We start from the raw sequence: 20,362 nt of genomic DNA, 5'->3' as shown, positions 1-20,362 counted from the left end.
AGGGTTCAGTTTTGGATGTACATTTTTAAAGGAAGGGGATCCACAACCTTCATTGGACTCTCCTAGGGCCCCAAACCACGAAGACTGAGGACCACCACATTGCTGGCAGTTTTTTGCCAGGCAGAAATGCCTTCTGCTCCTGGAGGAGTCTGCACTTGGGCTGCTGCCCTTGGCTGGCGACGCACCTGGACAGTGGCAGTGTGGGTTCTGTTTTGTGTCACTCTGGGCGGTGCCATCCTGCCCAAGCTTGGTCTCCTTTGGCAGTGTCACTGGGGGAAGCAGGTGGTGGGCCTCAGCCCCCAGCTCTGGTTTCACAACTAGCAGGGTTGCTCTCCTCCTAGCATGGCCGGTGGCTCAGAGAGCTCTGCTGCCACCACAGGAGTCAGAAGTGCCAGATGACTTATTCTTTTTTGTTTTGTTTTATTTATTTATTTTTTTTAGTTGTAGTTGGACACAATACCTTTATTTTTATTTATTTATTTTTATGTGGTGCTGAGGATTGAACCTAGGGCCTCATGTGTTCGTTTGAGGCAAGCGCTCTGTCACTGAGCCCCAGCCCCAGTCCCTAAATGACTAATTCTTGGTCCGTTTTTTATGTTAAAGGGGTAGGATTCAGCACTGGCTCCTGAATGACAGGTATAAACCCAAATAGGGCTCCAATTAGGTGGTTCCTGCCTAAGCACAGGAGCGAAGGCCTCCTGTGGGCTTGTCCCAGCGAGGGCAACACGGGTTCCCATGTGAGGCTGCAGAGGGTCATGCCACCTTCACAGTCCATCAGTTATGCCACCTCTGCCTCTCCCTCCCCTCCCCCTACATCTTACCACCACTCCCTCAAAATGTGAAAATCTGTGTAGCCCAGATTAAAGTGACAAGCCTACAATAGGCTTTTCTAATGCTAGAGTGAGCTTCTAAATCCTAGATCTGAACCTGTCACTCCAACTTACAACACTGCCTCTCACAGCCTCTAAGAACAAAGCCGAACCCTCTGCAGGACTCTTGGGTCTCCTACATCTTTGCCCATACCTCTACCCTGAGCTCCAAAATCCAGCCCACCTTTCCAACCTCTCCTGGGGATGCTCAGAGCCACCTAGAACAGAGTACTGGACCACCCCACTCACACCTGCTCTCCCAGCCCAACTTGGAAGTAAACTAGGATATCCTGAGTTTGGTCCAAGCTAAACACCTAGAAATTATTCTTCCCTCACCACTCTCCTTCTATTCCATTTCATCCATCAGCAAATTCTGGAAATTCCACCTTCAAATACTGGCCTCTTCTCAGTCTAAGCCACTGCTCCTTCACATTCATGTGAATGTGGTGGTTCCGCAGCCCATCTATGCCCGCCTGAACCCTACCTAAAGTCCATTCTCTACATTGTAGCTCCTATTTGCCCACTCCTTCCTGTCCTTAAAATAGAGATAATGTTGCTGACCCTGGAATCGAAATATAAGCAAAATCAAAGTGATCCAACATGGGATAAAGCACAGGGCTGGGTGTCAGAAGCACTTGCTGGGTTCACTGCCATGAGCCTTCTCATGCCTTAGCATGACTTGTCTTCCCAACACCATCTGCATTTGCTCCCTTTTCTGGTAACTTCCTGGCTACTTGTTTGCCTCAAGGTCAGGGGCACCTCCAGTGGCCTTTCTTTATCTATTTGTGGGGTTGAGCATAGGCAGGTGCTCTGGAAATCCATGACAACTAGAATCGAGTGAATGACCAGTATTTCCCAACCTGCTGTCCACTGTGGGAGAGGCCCTAGGGGTGCAAGTTTATAATCAGTACGTGTGTACTTGGAAAACACGCTCAGGTCCTCAGAGATCAAAATAAATTAAAAAATAAAATAAAAGAAGGAAAAATTCAAAGGATCTTGGGGTTAAGTGCCTATTTTCTCTTTATGAGTGACTCACTCCCCAGACCAGATTCAACACCACATTCAGAGGAAGAAACGCATACCCAGTCCAGCCACCCAAAGAAACAGTGATGGGGGCAGGTCCAGGAGACCAAGATCAGGACAAAACAGTGATAGTTCCTTCCACAGAGGATCTCATAGCCTATAGGGAGAAGTAGAATTGGCAAGAAGGCAAATATTTTGCTGCTTGGATGCACTGCCCCCTTGTGGAAGGCTGGGCTATGACAGCACCCTGGGAGCTCTGAGGACAGTTCTTGGCCTACAGTCTAACCAGTAGCCTTGGGGCCCACATCTGCCTGTGCCCAGATTGTCATCCAAGATTTCCGCTCATTGGTCTTGTCAACTTCTGGAAAAGCAAAAGGTGCTGGGAAAAGGCAACTGCAAGTGTCCCACTGCTGGCACCATATGCATAAGCTGTACTTTTATTGACACCAAATAGCTTCAAATTCCTCACTGAAGACTATCTGTCCATAGGAATTGGGTAGGGTGGGCTCGCCCAGTGTCCTTCAGCTTCCCTCACTGACTAGCTCCTGTGTGGACATGGTGCCCCCAAAATACTGGCCTTAGGCATTTTGCCTTGGGTCTTCACTACAGTCTCTTGCACCCAGGAAAGATGTAGGCCTCTTGCTTTCCACAAACACTTCTGGCTGGAACAGGTCACTTACCAGGCTGAAGGGAAGACACTGATGCTGCTACTGAAGCTGGAGTCACAGGAACTATCTGGACCTCCTGGGACAGGAAGAGGAACAAGATGACATGAAAGGCTGTTTGTTCTTTTGAAGAAATTAGATCTTGGTTACAGGGACACTCAAGATGTTCCTCTCTAGCCCCACATACTGATTCAGGCTCCTGAAAGGGAGCAGGGCTCTGGAGTGATGAAGACCCAAGCCTACTCACTCCCCACAGCTCTTGGGATAGTACCCAGACCTGTAAGCTTCGAGGAACAGAGAACTCACAAGGAGGGGAAACCAGGGCTGAACACAGTATTTTAGAAGGGAGTGCTGGCCTGAGAGCAATGGATGTTAAATTACTTTTGGATACTTCACATTCCTAGCCATCAGAGAATTCAAATCAAGTTCACAATGAGATACCACTTTACTCTCACTAGTATTGCTAAAATAAAAAAGAAAGATAATAATAACAAGTGTTGGTGAGAATGTGGAGAACTAGAAACCCTTACACATTGCTGGAGAGGCTAGAGAATGATGCAGTCACTTCGGGAAACAGCCTGGCAGTTCCTCAAAAGGCTAAACATAGAGTTGCCATGTGAACCAGCAATTTCACTCCTACATATACTCCAAGACACAGAAGTTGTACTTTATGTTCACTGCAGCATTATCTACAATAGTCAAAGAATGGGAACAACCCAAATGCCTATCAACTGATGAATGGATAAATAAAATGAAGTATTACTCAGTAGTAAAAAGGAATGAAGTTATTGATACATGTCATAACATGGATGAACTTGGAAAACACTATTCTAAGTGAAAGGTCACACCCTATGATTCCATTTAAAGGAAATGTCCAGAATAGGCATCAATAAAGTGGGACTGATACCATCTACACTGCCTGATCTAGATCCTATTATCTATTTTCCTAATTGGGGAATTTTGGTAGCAGACTCCACTACACACCTAACTTGAATATAACCACTTTTCTCACATCGACACCTTTGAGGTATGGGTCAGTTATTTGCAGAATGTCTCTCTGCTTGCTTTTTTCTCATGTTTCCTGAGTGGACTAAAGTTAGTCATTTCTTCTAAAGAATGCTATGGAAATTCTGGACCTACAGTGCAGCCTATCAGGGGCCACATGGTGTCTATCTGGCCTATTTTACTGTTGAGGCTGACTTTATCACTGGATGGAGGCAGTGTCTGCTGGGGTTCTCCCTGTGAAGTCACTTTCTTTATAATTAGTAAGTATCTTGGGGAAGATAATTGAAATTAGACAAATGCCCTGCTTTTCCCTCACACATCCTTCCACCAATCGATTGTAGCATCAATTGGTGGAGCCTGCCTATAACAAATACTAGTGTAGCATTGCCTAATGTGGTTTCTGTTTTCCTTTTCCTTTTATTAAGTGGAATTCTTCTGTTAGGAAGATCCCTTCTCTACCATTCATCCATTCACTTATTTATTTATATCATTATGGATTCACTGATATTTATTCAGTTCAATTATAAGGAAAAACTATCTTTATATTGTTGTTGAAATGACGAGCCTTGGCCTCTTAAAATAACACAAAATATATTCTAAAAAGTCCAAACAAATCAAAGCTCTAAGCAATGCCACTCTAGGAGTGGGCCATGGTTCTTCTTCTTTAGTAAAGAGGCCTTTATTTTTAAAATAGAAGAGGTCTGCACTGCCACCTGCCCAGAGGCACTCTGGGGATGTGGCACGGGTGGAAGGGGCCTGATCTGCTGGACCAGGGCCTGGGGAAGGTAAAACAGCAGCCGGGGCTCTCAGCCCCTGCAGGCTCGCCCGGTCTTACAGAAACACCCACATTCACAGGGGAAGTCCCAGGATGTCAGAGCCGAGCCCTGATCCACTCGGACTGCCTGGGCATTTTGCTCATTCAGCTCTCCATGGTTCTTTCCACACGAGGTCTCCCTGTTGAATGGGACTGCTGAGGGCAAGGCTCAGTCACTGTATTTGAACAGCTATTGTCACGCTGCTACCAACTCATATGGGCTCCCAGAAAGGAAAGAGCAGTCACTCCCTCCAAGCCTCACCCTGAGATACCAGCCATCTTTTCAATGTTGACAACTTGAGGAGTAAGAAGGAAACCTTGCTTCCCTTTGGAGTCCTCATTCCCACTCCCACGGAGCATCTCCTGTTGCCCTTCTGTATTAATCCCTGCCTCAGAGAGCTGCAGAATGACACTGTGCTTACGAGGAGGGACTCCTGAGCCCCTCTGCCTGGGTTTGGGCCCTGGCTGCGTGAAGACAGCCGTGATCCTGGGCAAGCTGCCTGACCCTGCCTCCCCTTCTTCCCCTGACAATAAGGACAATGACAGTACCCATACCATGGGCTTGTTATGACAATAAACGAGCCAACATCTGTCAGGTGTTTAAAATGGTTCCCGCACATCCTAAAAGCTAGGAAGCAATTGTTACATGAAGGAAAGGTGGGCTTGGCATGGGCTTTCACATTCCTCTCCCACTGCGTTTGCTCTTTTGTGATTTAGAGGAGCTATTTCTTGTGTTGGAGATTGACCCCGACAGTGAAGTGCATTGCCAACATATTCTCCTGAGCTGCAGCTTTTTAGGGTTATATATGTTTAAATATGCTGAAAACTTTTGCTTGTGAGTCTTGTTCAAGAACTTATTTTTTTAAAACACATTTAAATATATATTTTGTAGTTGTATATTGTCACAATGCCTTTATTTGTTTTTTTGTGGTGTTGAGGATCGAACCCAGGGCCTCACATGTGCTAGGTAAGTGCTCTACCATTGAGCTAGAGCCCCAGCCCCAAGCATTTCTTACCAAGCATTTTTGCCAAGAAATTTTGAACTTGAGCATGAATGAATAATTCTGACAATTTACGGGGAACAGGAATACAGGGGACAGTTGATCATGACAAAAACAGTGGGAAAAACTGTAGGACAAATAATCCAGTTTCTGAAAAAGCAAATTTTGAGGAAGGGGGAGAATAGGTGATGTAAGGGACATATCAACCAGCTGCCATGTATGCAGCAAGTTCCTGACTCAAACTGGAGTCCACAGGGAACAAGAACCTTGAATGGATATCTGATAATATTTAGGACTTATTTTTAATTTCCTGAAGTGTGACGATGATACTGTGACAATTTTTATAAAAGGAGCATTTTTTCTTTACAATTAGTAAGTATCTTGGGTAAGATAATTGAAATTAGACAAATGCCCTGCTTTTTCCTCAAATGTCCCCCCACCAATAGAAACACACATCAGAAACATACACAGAGATGAAATATAATGGTGTCAAAACTGTGCTTCAAACGAATCAAGGTGGGATAATGGATGGGAGGACAGAAGTACCAGGACTGGGCAAGGTGGGAGAAGAACTGGCCTATCCACCGCTGTTACTGTCACTTCCTATGTAATAGGCAGTTTTCTAGGCTATTTGCAAACTACTTTAGTTCTTTTAATCACCTTCCAGTAAGTTGTAGTATTATCTCCATTTCACAGGTAGGGACACCAAGGCATGGAGATTAAGCAACTGGCTGAATGTCACACAGCTGGTAAATGGTGAACCACTGGCAACAGATCCAGATCTTACACTCACAGTACATCGGCCAGCCTCTTCCATTTAGGTTTTAATGACAATGTAGGGTGAGGCCATGAACCCAGGAATGCAGGTAGACTTTAGAAACTGGAAAGGGCAGGGAAATGGACTCTTTCCAAGAGGATGCAGAAGGAACATAGTCCTGTTGACCCATGTTAGGATGCTGACCTTCTGAACAGTGGGAGGACAAATAAGCTTGTGGTATTTTGTAACAGCAGAAACCGGAAATAACGTATCTGCCCTAATCTCTCCAATTAAAAAATGAAAAACCTGAGCTGGGCGCAGTGGTGGGCACCTTAGTCTCAGCTACTCAGGAAACTGAGGCGGGAGGACTGCTTGGGCCCAGGAGCCCAAGGCTAGCCTGAGCAACACAGCAAGATCCTGTCTGAAAGAAAGAAAAGAAAAAAATTCTCTCTTGACCTCACCATCTCCCCTCAGCTATCACTCCCTCCTCTGCCCCCCTTGGCAGGTCAATCCTCTGAAGGACTTTGGCCCTCGCTGTGCCCACTCCTCTCCCCGCACTCGTGTCACCCTCTTCTCCCATGGCTCCACTGAAGCCGGTCCAGTCACTAAAGCTCTACATGCCTGGCCCAACACCCTCGAGTCCTCACCCTCCTCATCCGCCAGGGCCGACCGACAGCCGATTACTGCCTTCTCCAGGAAAATCTGCGCTTGGCTTCCTCCTGCCCCAGGGCCATGTCCTCCCATCTACTCAGCTGGTTCCTCCTCAGCGCCCCATTCTCTAGGCTGGCATGGCCCTAGCCAGGCCTGGCCCTAGCCAGGCCTGGCCCTCCTTGCCCTCCCCACACTCGCTCCTTCGGCATCCTCCCGGCTCTGCACGCCTCTATGCTGTGAATTCTGGTGAGCAGCCCAGCCCCTTCCCATGCACACCAGACTGCCTGCTCCAGGGCCTCCTTCACCTGTCTAACAGGCGTCACAAACGCAGCACACTCTTCTCCCACTAACCTGCTCCTTGCTCTTCCTCCCTCCTCAGTAAATGGCGACTCCATCCTCTAGTCATCCTGTCTCCTTCTCCTGACTCTGCATGGGGAACCCTCTAGCAGAGGACCTTTCCCCTTTGAGAAGGTTACTCCCTGCAAAGGACCATGGTATCCTGTCTACATTGCTGCATGGCTTGTGCCTGGGCTTCCTGGTAAGTTACTTTACCATTTGTAAGTGTGGTTCTGGCCCTGCGTTCCTTAGCTCAAAACCCCAACATGACGTCATACGTGCCAAAGTAAAAGCCAGAGTTTTTTCAGTGCCACAGAGGCCTGCTTAACAGGTCCCCCGTTCCTCTCTGGTGTCACTGAGCCCCTTCTCTGCTCTGTACATGACTATTTATTCTGCTCTTCTGTGGTCCTGCCAGGTACACCCCACCCTTGGAACACCTGCCATCCATGGTCCACTCCCTGGCTCCTCCAGTTTTTGCTCAAATATCACATCCTTCCATGACAACCCTTTTTAAAATTACACCCTCCATACTGCAGCCTTCTGCTCCATGCTTGGGGTTTCCTATGGTATTTACTGTCTTAAAAACTCTCAGAGAGAAAAGAATTGCCTACATCCATAGTTATTTCTTCAGGACAAATTCCTAAGGACAAATACTGAGGGTTCTTGATACACACTGTCAAATGTACTTACCAGGCTATTAACTTGTTCACTGTGTGCCTTCCCCCAGTGGAAAAGCCAGCTCTGAGAGGGCAGGCCTGTCTGTCCGCTGGATCTCGCCCTGTCCAGTACCCTTACTGAATTCCACTGTGTGTTCCCCTCCTGCCCTAAAACTTCCCATGTGATTCCATGTCCCAGGACACAGGGCTCCTCTACCTGGTTTCTCTTCCAGGGAACCACTGAGGCCCATGTCAGGCTGGACGGGATTGGAAAATGGCTTAAACAAGCTGAAAGGCATTTGGCAGCATATATCAAAAGCCTTAAAAATTTAAGAATTTATCCTTAGAAAATAATTATGGATATTTGTAAGATTTTGCTACATAAATGCTCTTTTTAGCAAGGATTATAAGATTGAGATAAAATCAAAAGTGGCTAAATGATTTATAATAGAAGGTTAGTTAAATGAATTATGGCATCTATCTTAAGGAATGATTTAAGTATTTTAGGTTAACAGGAAAGCAAACTTATTTGAGTAAACAAGGAAATTATATATTGCATCCTGAAGACAAAAGGAATATTTGCATTATCTATTCCAGAGACCAATTTTGTCAATACACATTGCTTGTGACTTCCACAAAATGTAGTAGAAATAACCCCAATGTCCATCAACTGATGAACAGATAACAAAATGTGATCTATCCATACAATGGATTATATTATTCAGCCATAAAAAAAGAACAAATTGTTGAAATAATTTACATCATGAATTAACCTTGAAAATGTTATGTTCAGTGAAGGAAGCCAAATACAAAAGGGTACCTTTTGCATGATTCTATTATGAAATGTCCAGAAGGTAAATCCATAGGAATAGAAAGCAGAATAGAGTTGTCAGGAACTGGGAGAGGGGAATGAGGAATGGCAGCATGGAGTTTCTTTTTGGGATGATGGAAATGGTTTGGAATTGGATATCACTGATGACTGTACAAACTTGAGAATATGCTAAAGTCACTAAGTCTTACACTGTAAAAAAAAGTGCAATGTAAAAAGCCACAAACAATATGCAAATGCATTTTAAAAAACTGAAAATAAATATCCCCCAAAGTTGGCAGTCATTATTTCTGTGTGAGGGTACAGTGAGCACTCTCCTTTGAGTTCTGTTCTTCCCAAAACCTCTGCAGGGAACATGTATTTCTGTTATAATCAGAATTTTTAAAATGGGGGTGGGGGGGGTTGAAGCTAAGGAGAAAGAAAAGGTTTGTTTTGAAAACCCTCTGAAGCTGGGCCTGGTCACCCCAAGCAACACTGACACTCCCTCCCCTGAGCCCTTGGTCCTTGGTGACTGTGCCCAGTGTCACAATTACTTGTCTGTATCTGTCCCCGAGTTCCTTGCAGGCAGGTCTGGGGTCTGATCCACCTGTGCTTGCAGTGTCCACAAAAGGTACTGACAAACCCAGTCCAGTCTCGGCTTTGCAAATAGATAGATTTCATTATATGTACACCATGAAGGTCACAGCCTCCACTGGAAATCCTATTTACAGCCCTGTTCCTCACTTGCCATATGAACTTCTATCCCTGACCCTCTATGGACTTCATTCAGAACCCACCATGAGCCCATTACTAGCTGGGTGATGCTGCTGATAAGAAACAAGAGAGTAAAAGCCAGCCGAGCACCTTACTGTACTAACAGACAGTCCCTGGCTTACCAGGGTTCCACTTAATGGTGTTTCAACTTTATGATGGTGTGAAAGCATACCCACACACTGCCATTCTGTTTTCCACCTTCAGTAAAGTATTCGATAAATTACACGAGCCATTCAACACGTTGTTATAAAATAGGCTTTGTGTGAGTTGATTCTGCTGAACTGTAGGCTGATGTAAGTGTTCTAAGCATGTTTAAAATAGGCTAGGCTGGATGTCTGGGAGGTGAGAAGTATTAAATATAGTTTTGACTTATGATATTTTCAACTCACGATGGGTTTATTGGGACACAACCCTATCACAAGCTGAGGAGCAACAATGCTAAAGCATCTGATCCTGTCAGCCACATGCCATACACGCAAAAATTCTGTTTGAAACTCACAACCACATTATGGTAAGGTATTATCATTAACACCCTAATTAACAAATAAGGAACCTAAGCCTTAGAAAGGCTAAGCAGCTGCTCAAGGGGAAGAGGTATGTAGTGAGCAGATCCAGGACTCACAGGCAGGTTATCTGAACTCCAGAATATTTGCTGTGACATCTGAGATAATGAGGGAATGTCGGGGGTCAGAAGAATGACAGGCTGAATATAGAAAGTGCTACAAGAACTCAGAAGTAGGGAAAGGACTCTGGGCTGGGCCTGCGCCCTACCACCAGTGGCAGGGCCAGGTGAGAGATGTAGCATGGGGCACAAAGGAGAGGTTGCCCTGTGGTTAGGGAAGGAGGAAGAGACTGGAGGTTGTGAAAAGCATACTTTATAGTAGTTCCCAGGAATGGCAACGGCAAATTTGACAGCTTCTCATTCACCCTTACCCCTGCTTAGCTCATAACTAGTCGCCTGTGTGTGTGTGTGCGGGGGGTGGGGGGGCTTGTCTGAAGAGCACTTGCTGTGGCTGCATCAGCACAGACTGAGCTTGGAAGACAAACACTAAAAGAGGAAGACCAGGCAGGAGGATCCTGTTGCAGCCAGGTGGAGAAGGGCCCAAAGAGTGAGAAAAGAAAAGGGAAAACTAAGTAGGGGAGGCTGGGATGAGCTTGCCCATCACTGTCTCTTGGCTTGCTGAGACTTTCTCCTGCTCATCTTGGTAAAAGATGGGTGACTAGTTATGAGCTGAGCAAGGCTAAGGGTGGATGAGAAGCTGTCAAATTTGCTGTTGCCATTCCTGATAACTACTATAAAGTGTACTTTTCATCTGCTGAATGCTGTTTAAGGGGAAGTAAAACCCAGAGCTAGAATGTATTGTGGTTTAGGGTAATGTTTTCCTGAGCAGGCAGCTGTTTGAAGAATGCTTAGAAAAACTACTTAAAAGGGTTAATAAAGAAGTTGCATTGGCCGGGAATCGAACCCGGGCCTCCCGCGTGGCAGGCGAGAATTCTACCACTGAACCACCAATGCTCCAGCTGCTTATTGCTCTGCTTCCAGCTGTTTTGCAGCTCTGGTTCACAACAGTGTGGCAGAGTTGTAACTTGACACTGGAGACAGGTCCAGCAAGAAATGTTGCTCAATTCTACCAGCCAAACCCCAGCAGCATATGTGTCTCACACTCGGCTCAGATGTTCAAGATAAGTTCAGATGTTTAAGAGAAGCCCATGAAAGACAATGGGAGAAAATGCTTTAGTAGCTCTTTGGCTCCTAGGCCAGGTTCCAGGCCTTGTTACCTTAAAGACTTGAGTAGGGTGTGTAGCAACTTACTCTCTGCCTGATTCTGCAAGGGAAGAAATCACCCAAAAGTTGACTGTGACTGCTCAGTGAGGGCAGAGTCCGAGATACGAAGATGGCAGAGTGATAGATTACACTTAGAGTCAAACTCCAGACCCCAATCAGCATGAAAATGGTTTTATGTTATGGATAAACAAGAAAACAATGCTGGAAGAGTCTGACAAGAGTAATGTATTTTTTAAAGGCATTGACTTGGGCAGAATTCCCAAGCACTGAATAAACCAGTTCTCTTGTCACTCCTTCCCGGAGAATGACTCATATGGTAGAGGCAGCTGAACGGCTGGCTGTCGATGGCCAAGAATCAAATACACTGGGTAGCCTGGTACTCCTGCCATGCTCCAAAACATCAACAACTCGCTTTGGCTAAACCCAGAAAAAGATAAAATGCAAGATGCAATGGTCTTTGAGGCAGTAAGGGTGAAGAGCATGGGCTCCTACTCCAATTCCACCACTTACGAGCTGCCAGAGCCTGAGGAATGGAGATAGTAACAGTCCTACTTCATTGGGCTGTTATCAGAGTTAAAGGAGTTAACAAATGTAAGCGAAGTCACAAGGCAAGACCCAGGACCTCTGCAAGTTGTCTCCAGAGCCCTCCATGGAAGGTGAGGGGTGGGGAGCAGTCCACTCACCACTGGATGTCCCCTCCTGCTTTGCCAGGGAGTCCTCAGGGTTGGGTTCTGTCTGCCTTTGTACTGCTGACTTCGGCTCATCTGGCTCATCGTCCTCGGGAGTGACCAGCTTCATCAGGCTCTGGTTGCACACATTGGCCACCTCCTTAATGCCTGTGTCCACTGATGTAAGGAGCAGCCACATGCAGGAGTCCTCCTTCAACCCGAGGCCACTGGTCTTCCTATTCAGGGGCTCAGTGCGCCCCAGAGACTGTGTCAGGACTGTGTCAGAGAGCAGACCAGCAGTGTGACCTAAGTTCCTGTTCTCCTTGCTGCACCAGTGCCCTTGTGAGATGCTCATCTTTTTTTCTCATACCATCCCACCCTGGTGGCTCTCCCACTAACAGGATTTCCCCCACCTGCAGTACAGCAACAGGAGAGCTGGTCTAGATCTCTAAGTGACCAGGAGAGGACTGGAAATAGCCATCACTAACTCTGCGTGCCTGGCTTTCCTAATCCACATGCAGCTCTATCTCTTGCTCCCTAGAAGCTAGGGACTATCTGGAGATGTGATGAATCCTAAGGGATCTATCTTCTTCCCCACTCGAGGGACCCTGCACTTCACAGTCTCCTTTGGGGCTATCGGCATTTCTTCTCTCCAGGGTGAAGGATACTTTTTTTGCGGTCATCGTAGGCCAGGCAGGGTAAGACAGCAGTCAGGATCCCAGAGGAGTAGGGCAGCATTACCCGGCCGGCCAGCTGGATGAACTCCCGCATCCAGCACATGGCTGTTAGCTGGATGAGGTCATCTGAAAAGGGAATTGGTGGGTTCCAAAAGGGTCAGCACAAAGAGCTGGGTGGCTCCCTCCCACCCCAAGTGCAGGATGGGACAGGGGAATGCAGGGGCTTCACTGCCTCTGTTCTTGCCACTATTTCCTAACGCATGTGCCCCACCTTCTAAAGGCCCACCTGTATGGAAGGTTGGGGGAGTGACAATCCTGAGCCTAGCCTGTCAAAGTAGCCAGGGTTCTCTCCCCTTCCTTTCCTGCCTCTCTGTAATGCAAGTTTGTATCTCCTCTCAGCAAGAAGTACAGTTCATCTATCTCCCTACCCTTCATCTGGACTGGCCTTGCTACTCTGGCCAAGAGCATATGATGGCAGTGGAGGTGTGACTGGTTCAAGTTAGGCCTCAAGAGACCTTGCCCACTTCTGCCCCTCCTGGAACCCTACTGAGACCATATGAACACACCTGGCCTAGCCTGCTGGATGAGACAACCTGACCAAATGCCCCCACTGTCCCAGCTGATAGCTAGCTAAACCCCTGAGATGAGTGAGGCCATCCCAGACCACCCAGCTCCAGCCAACCTTAAGCTGACTCTAGGTGCACCATCAGGCCTGGCGGAGGGGAGAAAAACCATCCAGCTGACTTGATGACCAATAACCAGCAACTTTTTTTTTTTTTTTTTTTTTTTACCAATTAAGGTTTGATGCCCAACTGAATCTAATGGATTCACAATCCAGACCTCTAAGCATTCTAGTTCTCCCTGAGGAGGCCAAGCCTGAGAGCAAGAAGGTCTCCAAATCTTACATGCCAGCCCAGACCAAATGACATGACTTCTAGATCAATAAGAAACCTGGATCTCTCCCTTATAAAGACCTACCACTCCAATGCTCCTGGGATCCAGTGTCACACTGGTTACCTGTCTTACCAGGGCTCCTTCGTACCTGCTCACTGAAGTTGAGAAGTGAGAGAAGGGGCTTCTGAAGAGGTGGTGGTGACCGTAGGAACTTCTTGCACTCACCTGTGGTCTGGCAGTGGATCACCAATATGTTGGCCATCTCAGCAAACTTAACACTGGAAGGATTTTTCTTAATTTCTTTCAAGAATTCTCCAAGGACCACCTCACACCTACCCGTGAGAAAGGAGGAAGAAAATAGCGTGTGTCAGCTGGGGCTGGAAGAGCCTCAACCAGGGCCTGTTTCTGCTCTGGGTTCACCACCCTTGTTGGACAGACACTGTTTGGAGGTGAGGGAAGCACACACACAGGAAGAAAAGGGCAAGTTTTGGGCTCTCCTGCTGCTGTCAGTAGGGTGTGGGGTCCATGGGCACCCTCAGGGGTCCAGCAGGCTGTTGCCTGCCCTGCCCTCCACTCACATTTTCCGAATCTCCTTGCCATTGTCACCCAGAATCTGGAAGAGTCCATCCAGGATCTCTGGTAGGTAATCAAGCAGGTTAATGTCTGGCACAGACTCCAGAACCAGGATCTGACCAAGGGAAGAAGGAGAAGGAAGAGTTGGCCCAGGATGAGCGCCTCTTCTCCTCCTTGCCATGGCCCTGGGACCTGGGCAGTAAGGAGATCCTGCAGAGGCGGCGAGTCAGGGCCCTGCTAGATGTTCACGGGAGAGTGATCTTTTTGTTTAATGCGCAGGGGAATGGCAGTTGGACCCCAAGAAGATTCAGATGCCTGGGAAGAAGGGAATGAATGGGGAAGGACAGACAAGGCTGGACAAGGTGTGATAGCTGAAGGCAGCACTACTGGCTTCAGAAGTCTGGGTGTTTTCCAGGACAAGGAACGAACTATATCCCTTTGGGGGCACATAAGTTGGGCTTTGGGGGTAAGCTGGATAAAGTATTATTGGATTATCAGGTGGCCTGTGGCTATTAGAGGGATCATAAAGAGGCTTCTTGTAGCCAAAGGTACTGACAATTGTGTGACAAAGATCTGAAGTGACTCCACCAGAGGCTCTCTGTGGCTGGAGGAAGTGTGCCAGGGCCCAGCTTTACCCAGGAGATGATGAACTGCCGGGCGTACTGGTTGTTTGAGTAAATCCTCTCCCGCAGCAAAGGGATGAAGCCCACCAGGTCGAACTTGTTGCTCTCAGTCACAATGTCCTGTGGATCAAAGCATCATGAGCTGTTGAGAGCCACAGACAAGGCCTTACTGGCCCTGGGCTGGCTCCAGGGGTCAGGGAACCATGAAGGAAATGACAGAGCCTGAGCTAGGTAAGAGAGGTGCAAAGGACAGCAAAACAAGGACACTAACAGTAGGAATCAAGGTCAAGAGAACTAAATGAATGGCAAAACCCTGCTCCCTGTAGTATGGATTCAATACCAGCCCCCATTGTCTGGGAAGGGTGGTGTGGAATGTGAACTCCTTTGCTCTGAGTGGGGGCAATAAAACAAGGGGACATTCAGGAGAAAGTCACAGTTCTGTGTTTAAATTGTGGGGGTGACAGGACTCTATACACATGTCCTAGAAGTGCACACTGACTGGTAAGCTTCACTGTATGTACATTTAAAAAATGTTTTAAGTTTAGAAAGAACACTCCCAGTGACAGAATTTCTAAGCTGTACAGACAGATAGAAGGAATGGATTCCAAAACTAAAAGTGGAGACAAAGTACAGATACCTTCAAAAGGCGGTCTAGGAGCTCAGATCCACTTTTCACATTGGGGTCTGGGTCAGCAGCCAACTATGAGGCACAGAAATGGAAGAGAAACAGAGGCAATGGTCAGTCAAATGGAAGCCAAGGAGCCACTGCAAAGCCACAGCCAAGGCTGTGGTGCAGCTTACACCTGTGGGCACCTCTCTCTTCGAGTACATCTGGGGGAGGGGGAGGGGCGGCAAAACAGAACGTGGCTGAGGAACAGGGGCACCAGATCCCCTCTCCCAGGCCCTGCTGTGTCTGGCCCAGAAGGTCACTTTTGGTTGGAAGGCTGTCCCAAGCCTTCCCCATCTTAAAATGCCAGGCCCCACTTCACTCCTGGAGCTGGGAGTGGGGTGGCTGTGATGCTGGTACTGAGATGTGCCTGTGGCATCCATTCCGCAGGGCAGCAGGGCTGCAGTCACTCTGGGCTCTGGGGAGGGCTGAAGGAGGCCCCCAGGAGAGCAGCAGGACAGCTCTTTCTAGAGCACTTGTGAGCCAGATAATCATGGCCTCCTCGCAGGGGAAGTCCAGCCTGGATGTCGGGGTCCCCCTTCTCACCTTCTGCTGGGTGGGAGGTGGGGGGGTCGGGGAGGTGGGGGTGGTGTGTTTCTCAACCAGCTTTTCTCCTCCTGCATGTTCAACACTGATACTTTCGTAAAGTACAATAAAAATGAATAAACAGAAAAATGAAAAGTTCTGTAAACATAAGCCCATTAAAAAAATTTGAGGCCACTGAGTGTGTCCCTCGCAACATGCTAGTTTGCTCTGCTTGCATTTGGGAAGAGGGCCCCAAGTACCAAGGTCCCTGAAGGTAAGTAAGGCAGGTGATGGAGGAAGAGGAGTGGTTACCTTACTCAGCCCATCAAAGAGCACGTTGAAGTGGGGCAGCACAGCGCCACGGGCCACCTTGACGATATTGTAGAGGGCCTCGCAGGCATAGTAGCGCAGCCTGCTGTCTGCGTCGTTAAAGCATGTCAACACAGGCTCGATCAGCTCCTTCAGGTAGAGCCCTGAGTCCTGTGATGGGGCAGGAGGAAGAGAAGACAGTTCAGAAAGGGACAGGCCCCAGGCCTGTGCCTGTGGTGCCAGCTGACATGCCTGCAGTCTGGAGATGCTTAGCCTCTGTGCAAGGGATGGGCTCAAAGACCCTTCCCAAGCCAGCCTCTCAGGAGTGGCGCCATGCCTGGGGACATGGCTACAAGGTCACAAAGCAGCCTTGCTGGTCTGAAGCACGAAGTGCCCCGCTGGTCTTGGGAAGAAAGCTGTCTGCGTTTCAGTGGGAAGGCCATCACTGGCATTATGTCCCTCAGGGAAGGCCTACCTTGCCCAGGGCGATGGAGCAGGCAGCCAGGCCAATGAGGCCCCCTTTCCGGCTGTGAGGGTGCTGGGACAGGGCAAACTCCTGAGACAGGGTCTGGATCACATGCTTGATTTGAACGGTGTTGTTCTGGGCCACGAACTCCCGCACCAGCCTGGAGAGAGAGGAGACGGGGCTGTGGGATTGGTGGGACCAGGCTACCTGCTGTGGTGGACTCTGGGCTGGGACAAGGAAGGGGAGATGACCTGTTTAGAAAGCGGAATTGGGAGTCAGCTGTCAGGACACAACCTCTCAGTTCTGCTGCGGGCTGTTTCCCTATTCTGTTTCCCTTTGAGTACAAAGGAATGAGGAACAGAAGCACTGTCTCGCTTCCAGGAATCTGAGAGAACGCAAATCAATGTCTCCTTGGGACCAAAAATATAATGCACTATCAGTTGATCAACCATGTTGACTGAATACTTGTTCAACTTCATAGTCATTCGTCCAAGAAGTCCCCTGCATCAGTGCCATTACACCAAAGATGGTGCTGGGGAATCAGGCCTCAATCTAATGGGCAAGATCCAGGTACAAACAAGTAGTTGCGGCAAAGTGATGTGCATACTACCAGAGAAGCAAGAACATGCAATGGGCTAACTCTCCTTGGGTGTCAAGGAGGGCTGACAGGGAGGTCCCATTTGAGTCCCATTTTAAAAACATTAACAGGTATATTGAAGTTAAAGAGAGGAAGGCAGGCTTATTAGTTTTTCATTGCTATAACAAAATAACCAAGGCAGGCTACTTATGAAGAAAAATGCTCACAGTTCAGGAGGCTCAAAGGGATGGCATCTGCATCAGCTTAGTTCTAGTGAAGGCCCTCTTTGGATGTGTCACCTCATGAATGGCAACAGTAGGAACACATCTGGGAGGAAGGGATCACATCTTCACAGAGGAAGTCAGAGCTGGGCAGAGCCAGGCTCATCCTTGAACTACCCTCTGGTGAGAACGACCAAGGAGTAGTGGGTCAGCACCTTTAATCGCTTGGAGGGCTAGTGCCCCCACTGTCTTAGGGATCTCCCACTAGGCCCCACCTCTAAAAGTGTCCACCTCTCTACACTCCTCCTAATGCATGGACTTTTCGGGGGACACACGACATCCAAACCTTACCAGGGGCATCTCGAGCACAGAGGGAGCCTGAACAAAGGCTGGGAGTGCTGAGAAGGTACAAGATGACAGAGGAGGATGAGGTGCCTGGGGGGATGGAAGGAGACAGGTAAGGAAAAGAGGACCCCTAGCAGCTTTCCTGCAAAGGCGTGCCATCCTCGACCTAGGCTTTCATTAGCTACCACTGGCTGCAGTTAGGAGAAGATGGGCTGGGGTTGGTTTGACAGTAGGAGACCTTTCAGAACAGTGCATCTCTCAGGATAAACAGGGTCTGGAATATGGTCAGGGCAGCAAGAGAGAGAGCATAGGATTGTTCCTAGAATTAAACAGAAAAGCATTAGTAGCCTCTGTAATATAGGGAAGGGGAGGAAGGACAGATGGTGCCTTTAAGGTGTGGAACTGGGTTGGGCTGCTGATGGGGAGGAAGAGCAGGTAGGAGCGTGTGTCTGCAGGAGAACAGGGGATGCCTCTCAAGATACGTGGAGAAGAGCTGATGTCTCTGTCCTCAGAGTCCCAGGAACATGAAGGCCAAGCCTGTGTCCTTCAGAAGCTCACAGTACCTCTGCAGTGGGAAGCCTCACATGGGATAATCATGTATGAGACACCAGATGCTAACATGGGAGCCATGGCTCAAGAGGTCAGAACAATTGTCCTAGAAGTGGGATTTGAGCCCATCTTGAAGGAGGTGGAAACAGAAGGAACTGTGTGAGCAAAGGTGGTGAGGGGCAAGCAGCTAAACGACCTCAGTGGACAAAAGAGCAGAGGGACATACCAGAGGGCTGGCTGGGTGGGTCTAGCACATCCAATTAGCGAGAATGGATTTCACATCATGGTAAAGGGAAAGTTTCCTTTGGGTTTTGGGGAGAAGCCTTAAGCATCTGTCTTAAGAAGCCTGCAGATGCTTGGGAGGATGTGTGGTGGGTGGGGGTAGTGTGAGGAGCAACTAGTAGAGGGCAGAGGGCAGCCAGACCTCAGGAACTTTAAAAAGTAACTGCTCAGACTCCTTCTCTGGTTGCTTTGCATTACAGGCTCAGTGGGTACACTGCCTGCCTGTTGCATAAATGAGAATCTCTAGTTACCTTAAAGAATTTTGTCCAAAAGGTAGATCTATTTCTGTGGTTCCAGCTCTAAGCCAGGAACTTCCTAGAAATTAGAGCTGTTCAAACATATGTATGCTATTTTGTGGGACAGTGACCACTCCTGCAACAAGGCTTTTCACAGACAGACTGGACAAGGGTTTAAAGATTTAATCCAGCAAGTCATATGCAACACCTTCTGGGTGCCAGGTCCTGGGCTGCTGGATGGTGGAGCAGAGGTGCTTCAGGAATGAGTTGCACACATAACCTGTGAGGTGTCTCCTGCTCTGATGTTTCTGGGGCTAAGGGTTATCTGTGAGCCAAGGAGAACCTTGAATGGAAGCTGAACACTAGAGTTCACAGGTCCCAACTTCTGAAGAAGCAGGGTAACTCCTTATGACTGGCAAGAATGGATCCACATAAACCTGTCTGGTCACCCAAACTTGACAAACCAGCCCCATGAGGGCCAGTGATTTGCCAGAGCTTCTGAGTGTTACAGACAGCCCAGTGAGGAGGCCTCTGCAGATGTCCCAGAGAACAGCTGGAGCATTGGTGGTTCAGTGGTAGAATTCTCGCCTGCCACGTGGGAGGCCCGGGTTCGATTCCCGGCCAATGCAGTGCAGTGTTTCTTTTTTGCTCTTCCTGGCCAGTTTCCTCACACAGAGATGCTGTGAGAAAAGCCAGGCTCCTCAAGCATAGCAGGCCTGCAGCAGCCCAAAGGCGCCTATTTATCTGGGCTCACATGTCCCTACCCAGTGAGCCCAGGCAGAGCCTCTGGGCTCTCCAGAGAAGCTGCAGGAGCCATTTCCATGTATCCAGCTGGAGAGGGACACCCACAGTGCTGCCCTCAGCCCTGGCCAGTCACCAGCAGGAAGATGGTGTGAAACCTGAGAGCAGTAAAATGGCTCAACACAGGAGGGGAGGGAATGGGAAGACCCGACCATCAGAGGGGAGAGCCACCCAGAATCTCAGCGTGCTTTTGCTAGAGCTCTAGCTTCTGTCTGGAGGCCTGACAACAGGTCAACTTCACGCACACCCTGGTTCCTGCTCCCTCTTGCTTTGAAGCCTATGCTTTCTGTTCTTACAGCTGTGCTGATGTGGCAGCACCAGAGACTGGTCTCAGTCTGTGTGTGACTCAGCATATACTCAAGGAGGTTGAAGGGAGTTAAAGGGAGGTGCCTCACAGCTGTTGACAGCAGGAGCATTGGTGGTTCAGTGGTAGAATTCTCGCCTGCCACGCGGGAGGCCCGGGTTCGATTCCCGGCCAATGCAACAGCTGAATGCTTTTTTAAATCCGGAGACACTGAACTTGAACTTTTATACTGCCCAAAGAATTTGCAAATATAGTTGGAGAAAATGGAATAACTTGTTTCTAGCTTGAGTTTTAAATGTTTTTGACAAAAAACAGTGTCCTAAATTCTACGACAATTCAGAACCTGTGTGTCCTTGTTCTTGAAGAATCCAGGACAGGGGGCTACATCACAGCAATGCCGTGAGAAGCTACGCCCCTGCACTCCTGTCCAGACAGCCCACCTGGAAAGCCAGGCCCTGTTTCTGTGTGGCACAAGTCACAGCAGCACCCAGAGTGGGAGT

General features: G+C 48.3%; 1 protein-coding gene and 3 non-coding genes across 7 annotated transcripts in view; 2 read left to right on the top strand and 2 right to left on the bottom strand.

The window, feature by feature from the left end:
* Vac14 (VAC14 component of PIKFYVE complex) overlaps positions 1-20,362 on the bottom strand; it is a 102,729-nt gene that overhangs the window by 71,359 nt on the left and 11,008 nt on the right. For all 4 annotated transcript variants that reach the window (XM_046434628.2, XM_046434629.2, XM_046434626.2 and 1 more), the window contains exons 2-10: positions 16,557-16,707; positions 16,085-16,252; positions 15,218-15,280; positions 14,593-14,700; positions 13,963-14,072; positions 13,610-13,716; positions 12,482-12,616; positions 11,829-11,981; positions 2,573-2,636 (exon numbers count right to left, since the gene is read on the bottom strand). In XM_046434628.2, the coding sequence (XP_046290584.1) occupies positions 2,573-2,636; positions 11,829-11,981; positions 12,482-12,616; positions 13,610-13,716; positions 13,963-14,072; positions 14,593-14,700; positions 15,218-15,280; positions 16,085-16,252; positions 16,557-16,707 (1,059 nt within the window). The remainder of the gene's footprint in view (positions 1-2,572; positions 2,637-11,828; positions 11,982-12,481; positions 12,617-13,609; positions 13,717-13,962; positions 14,073-14,592; positions 14,701-15,217; positions 15,281-16,084; positions 16,253-16,556; positions 16,708-20,362) is intronic.
* Positions 10,805-10,875, bottom strand: Trnag-gcc (transfer RNA glycine (anticodon GCC)). Its single transcript has one exon. It is a non-coding gene; the product is annotated as a tRNA-Gly (tRNA).
* On the top strand, positions 19,316-19,386 carry Trnag-gcc (transfer RNA glycine (anticodon GCC)). The gene has a single exon. It is a non-coding gene; the product is annotated as a tRNA-Gly (tRNA).
* On the top strand, positions 19,971-20,041 carry Trnag-gcc (transfer RNA glycine (anticodon GCC)). The gene has a single exon. It is a non-coding gene; the product is annotated as a tRNA-Gly (tRNA).

Source organism: Marmota monax, unplaced genomic scaffold (genome assembly GCF_021218885.2).
Source record: "Marmota monax isolate L192 unplaced genomic scaffold, Marmota_monax_Labrador192_F-V1.1 WCK01_AAM20220418_F8-fsc00024, whole genome shotgun sequence".
NCBI lineage: Eukaryota > Metazoa > Chordata > Mammalia > Rodentia > Sciuridae > Marmota > Marmota monax.
Note: the sequence above shows the minus strand (reverse complement) of the source record. Positions and strands in the feature narration are given on the sequence as shown.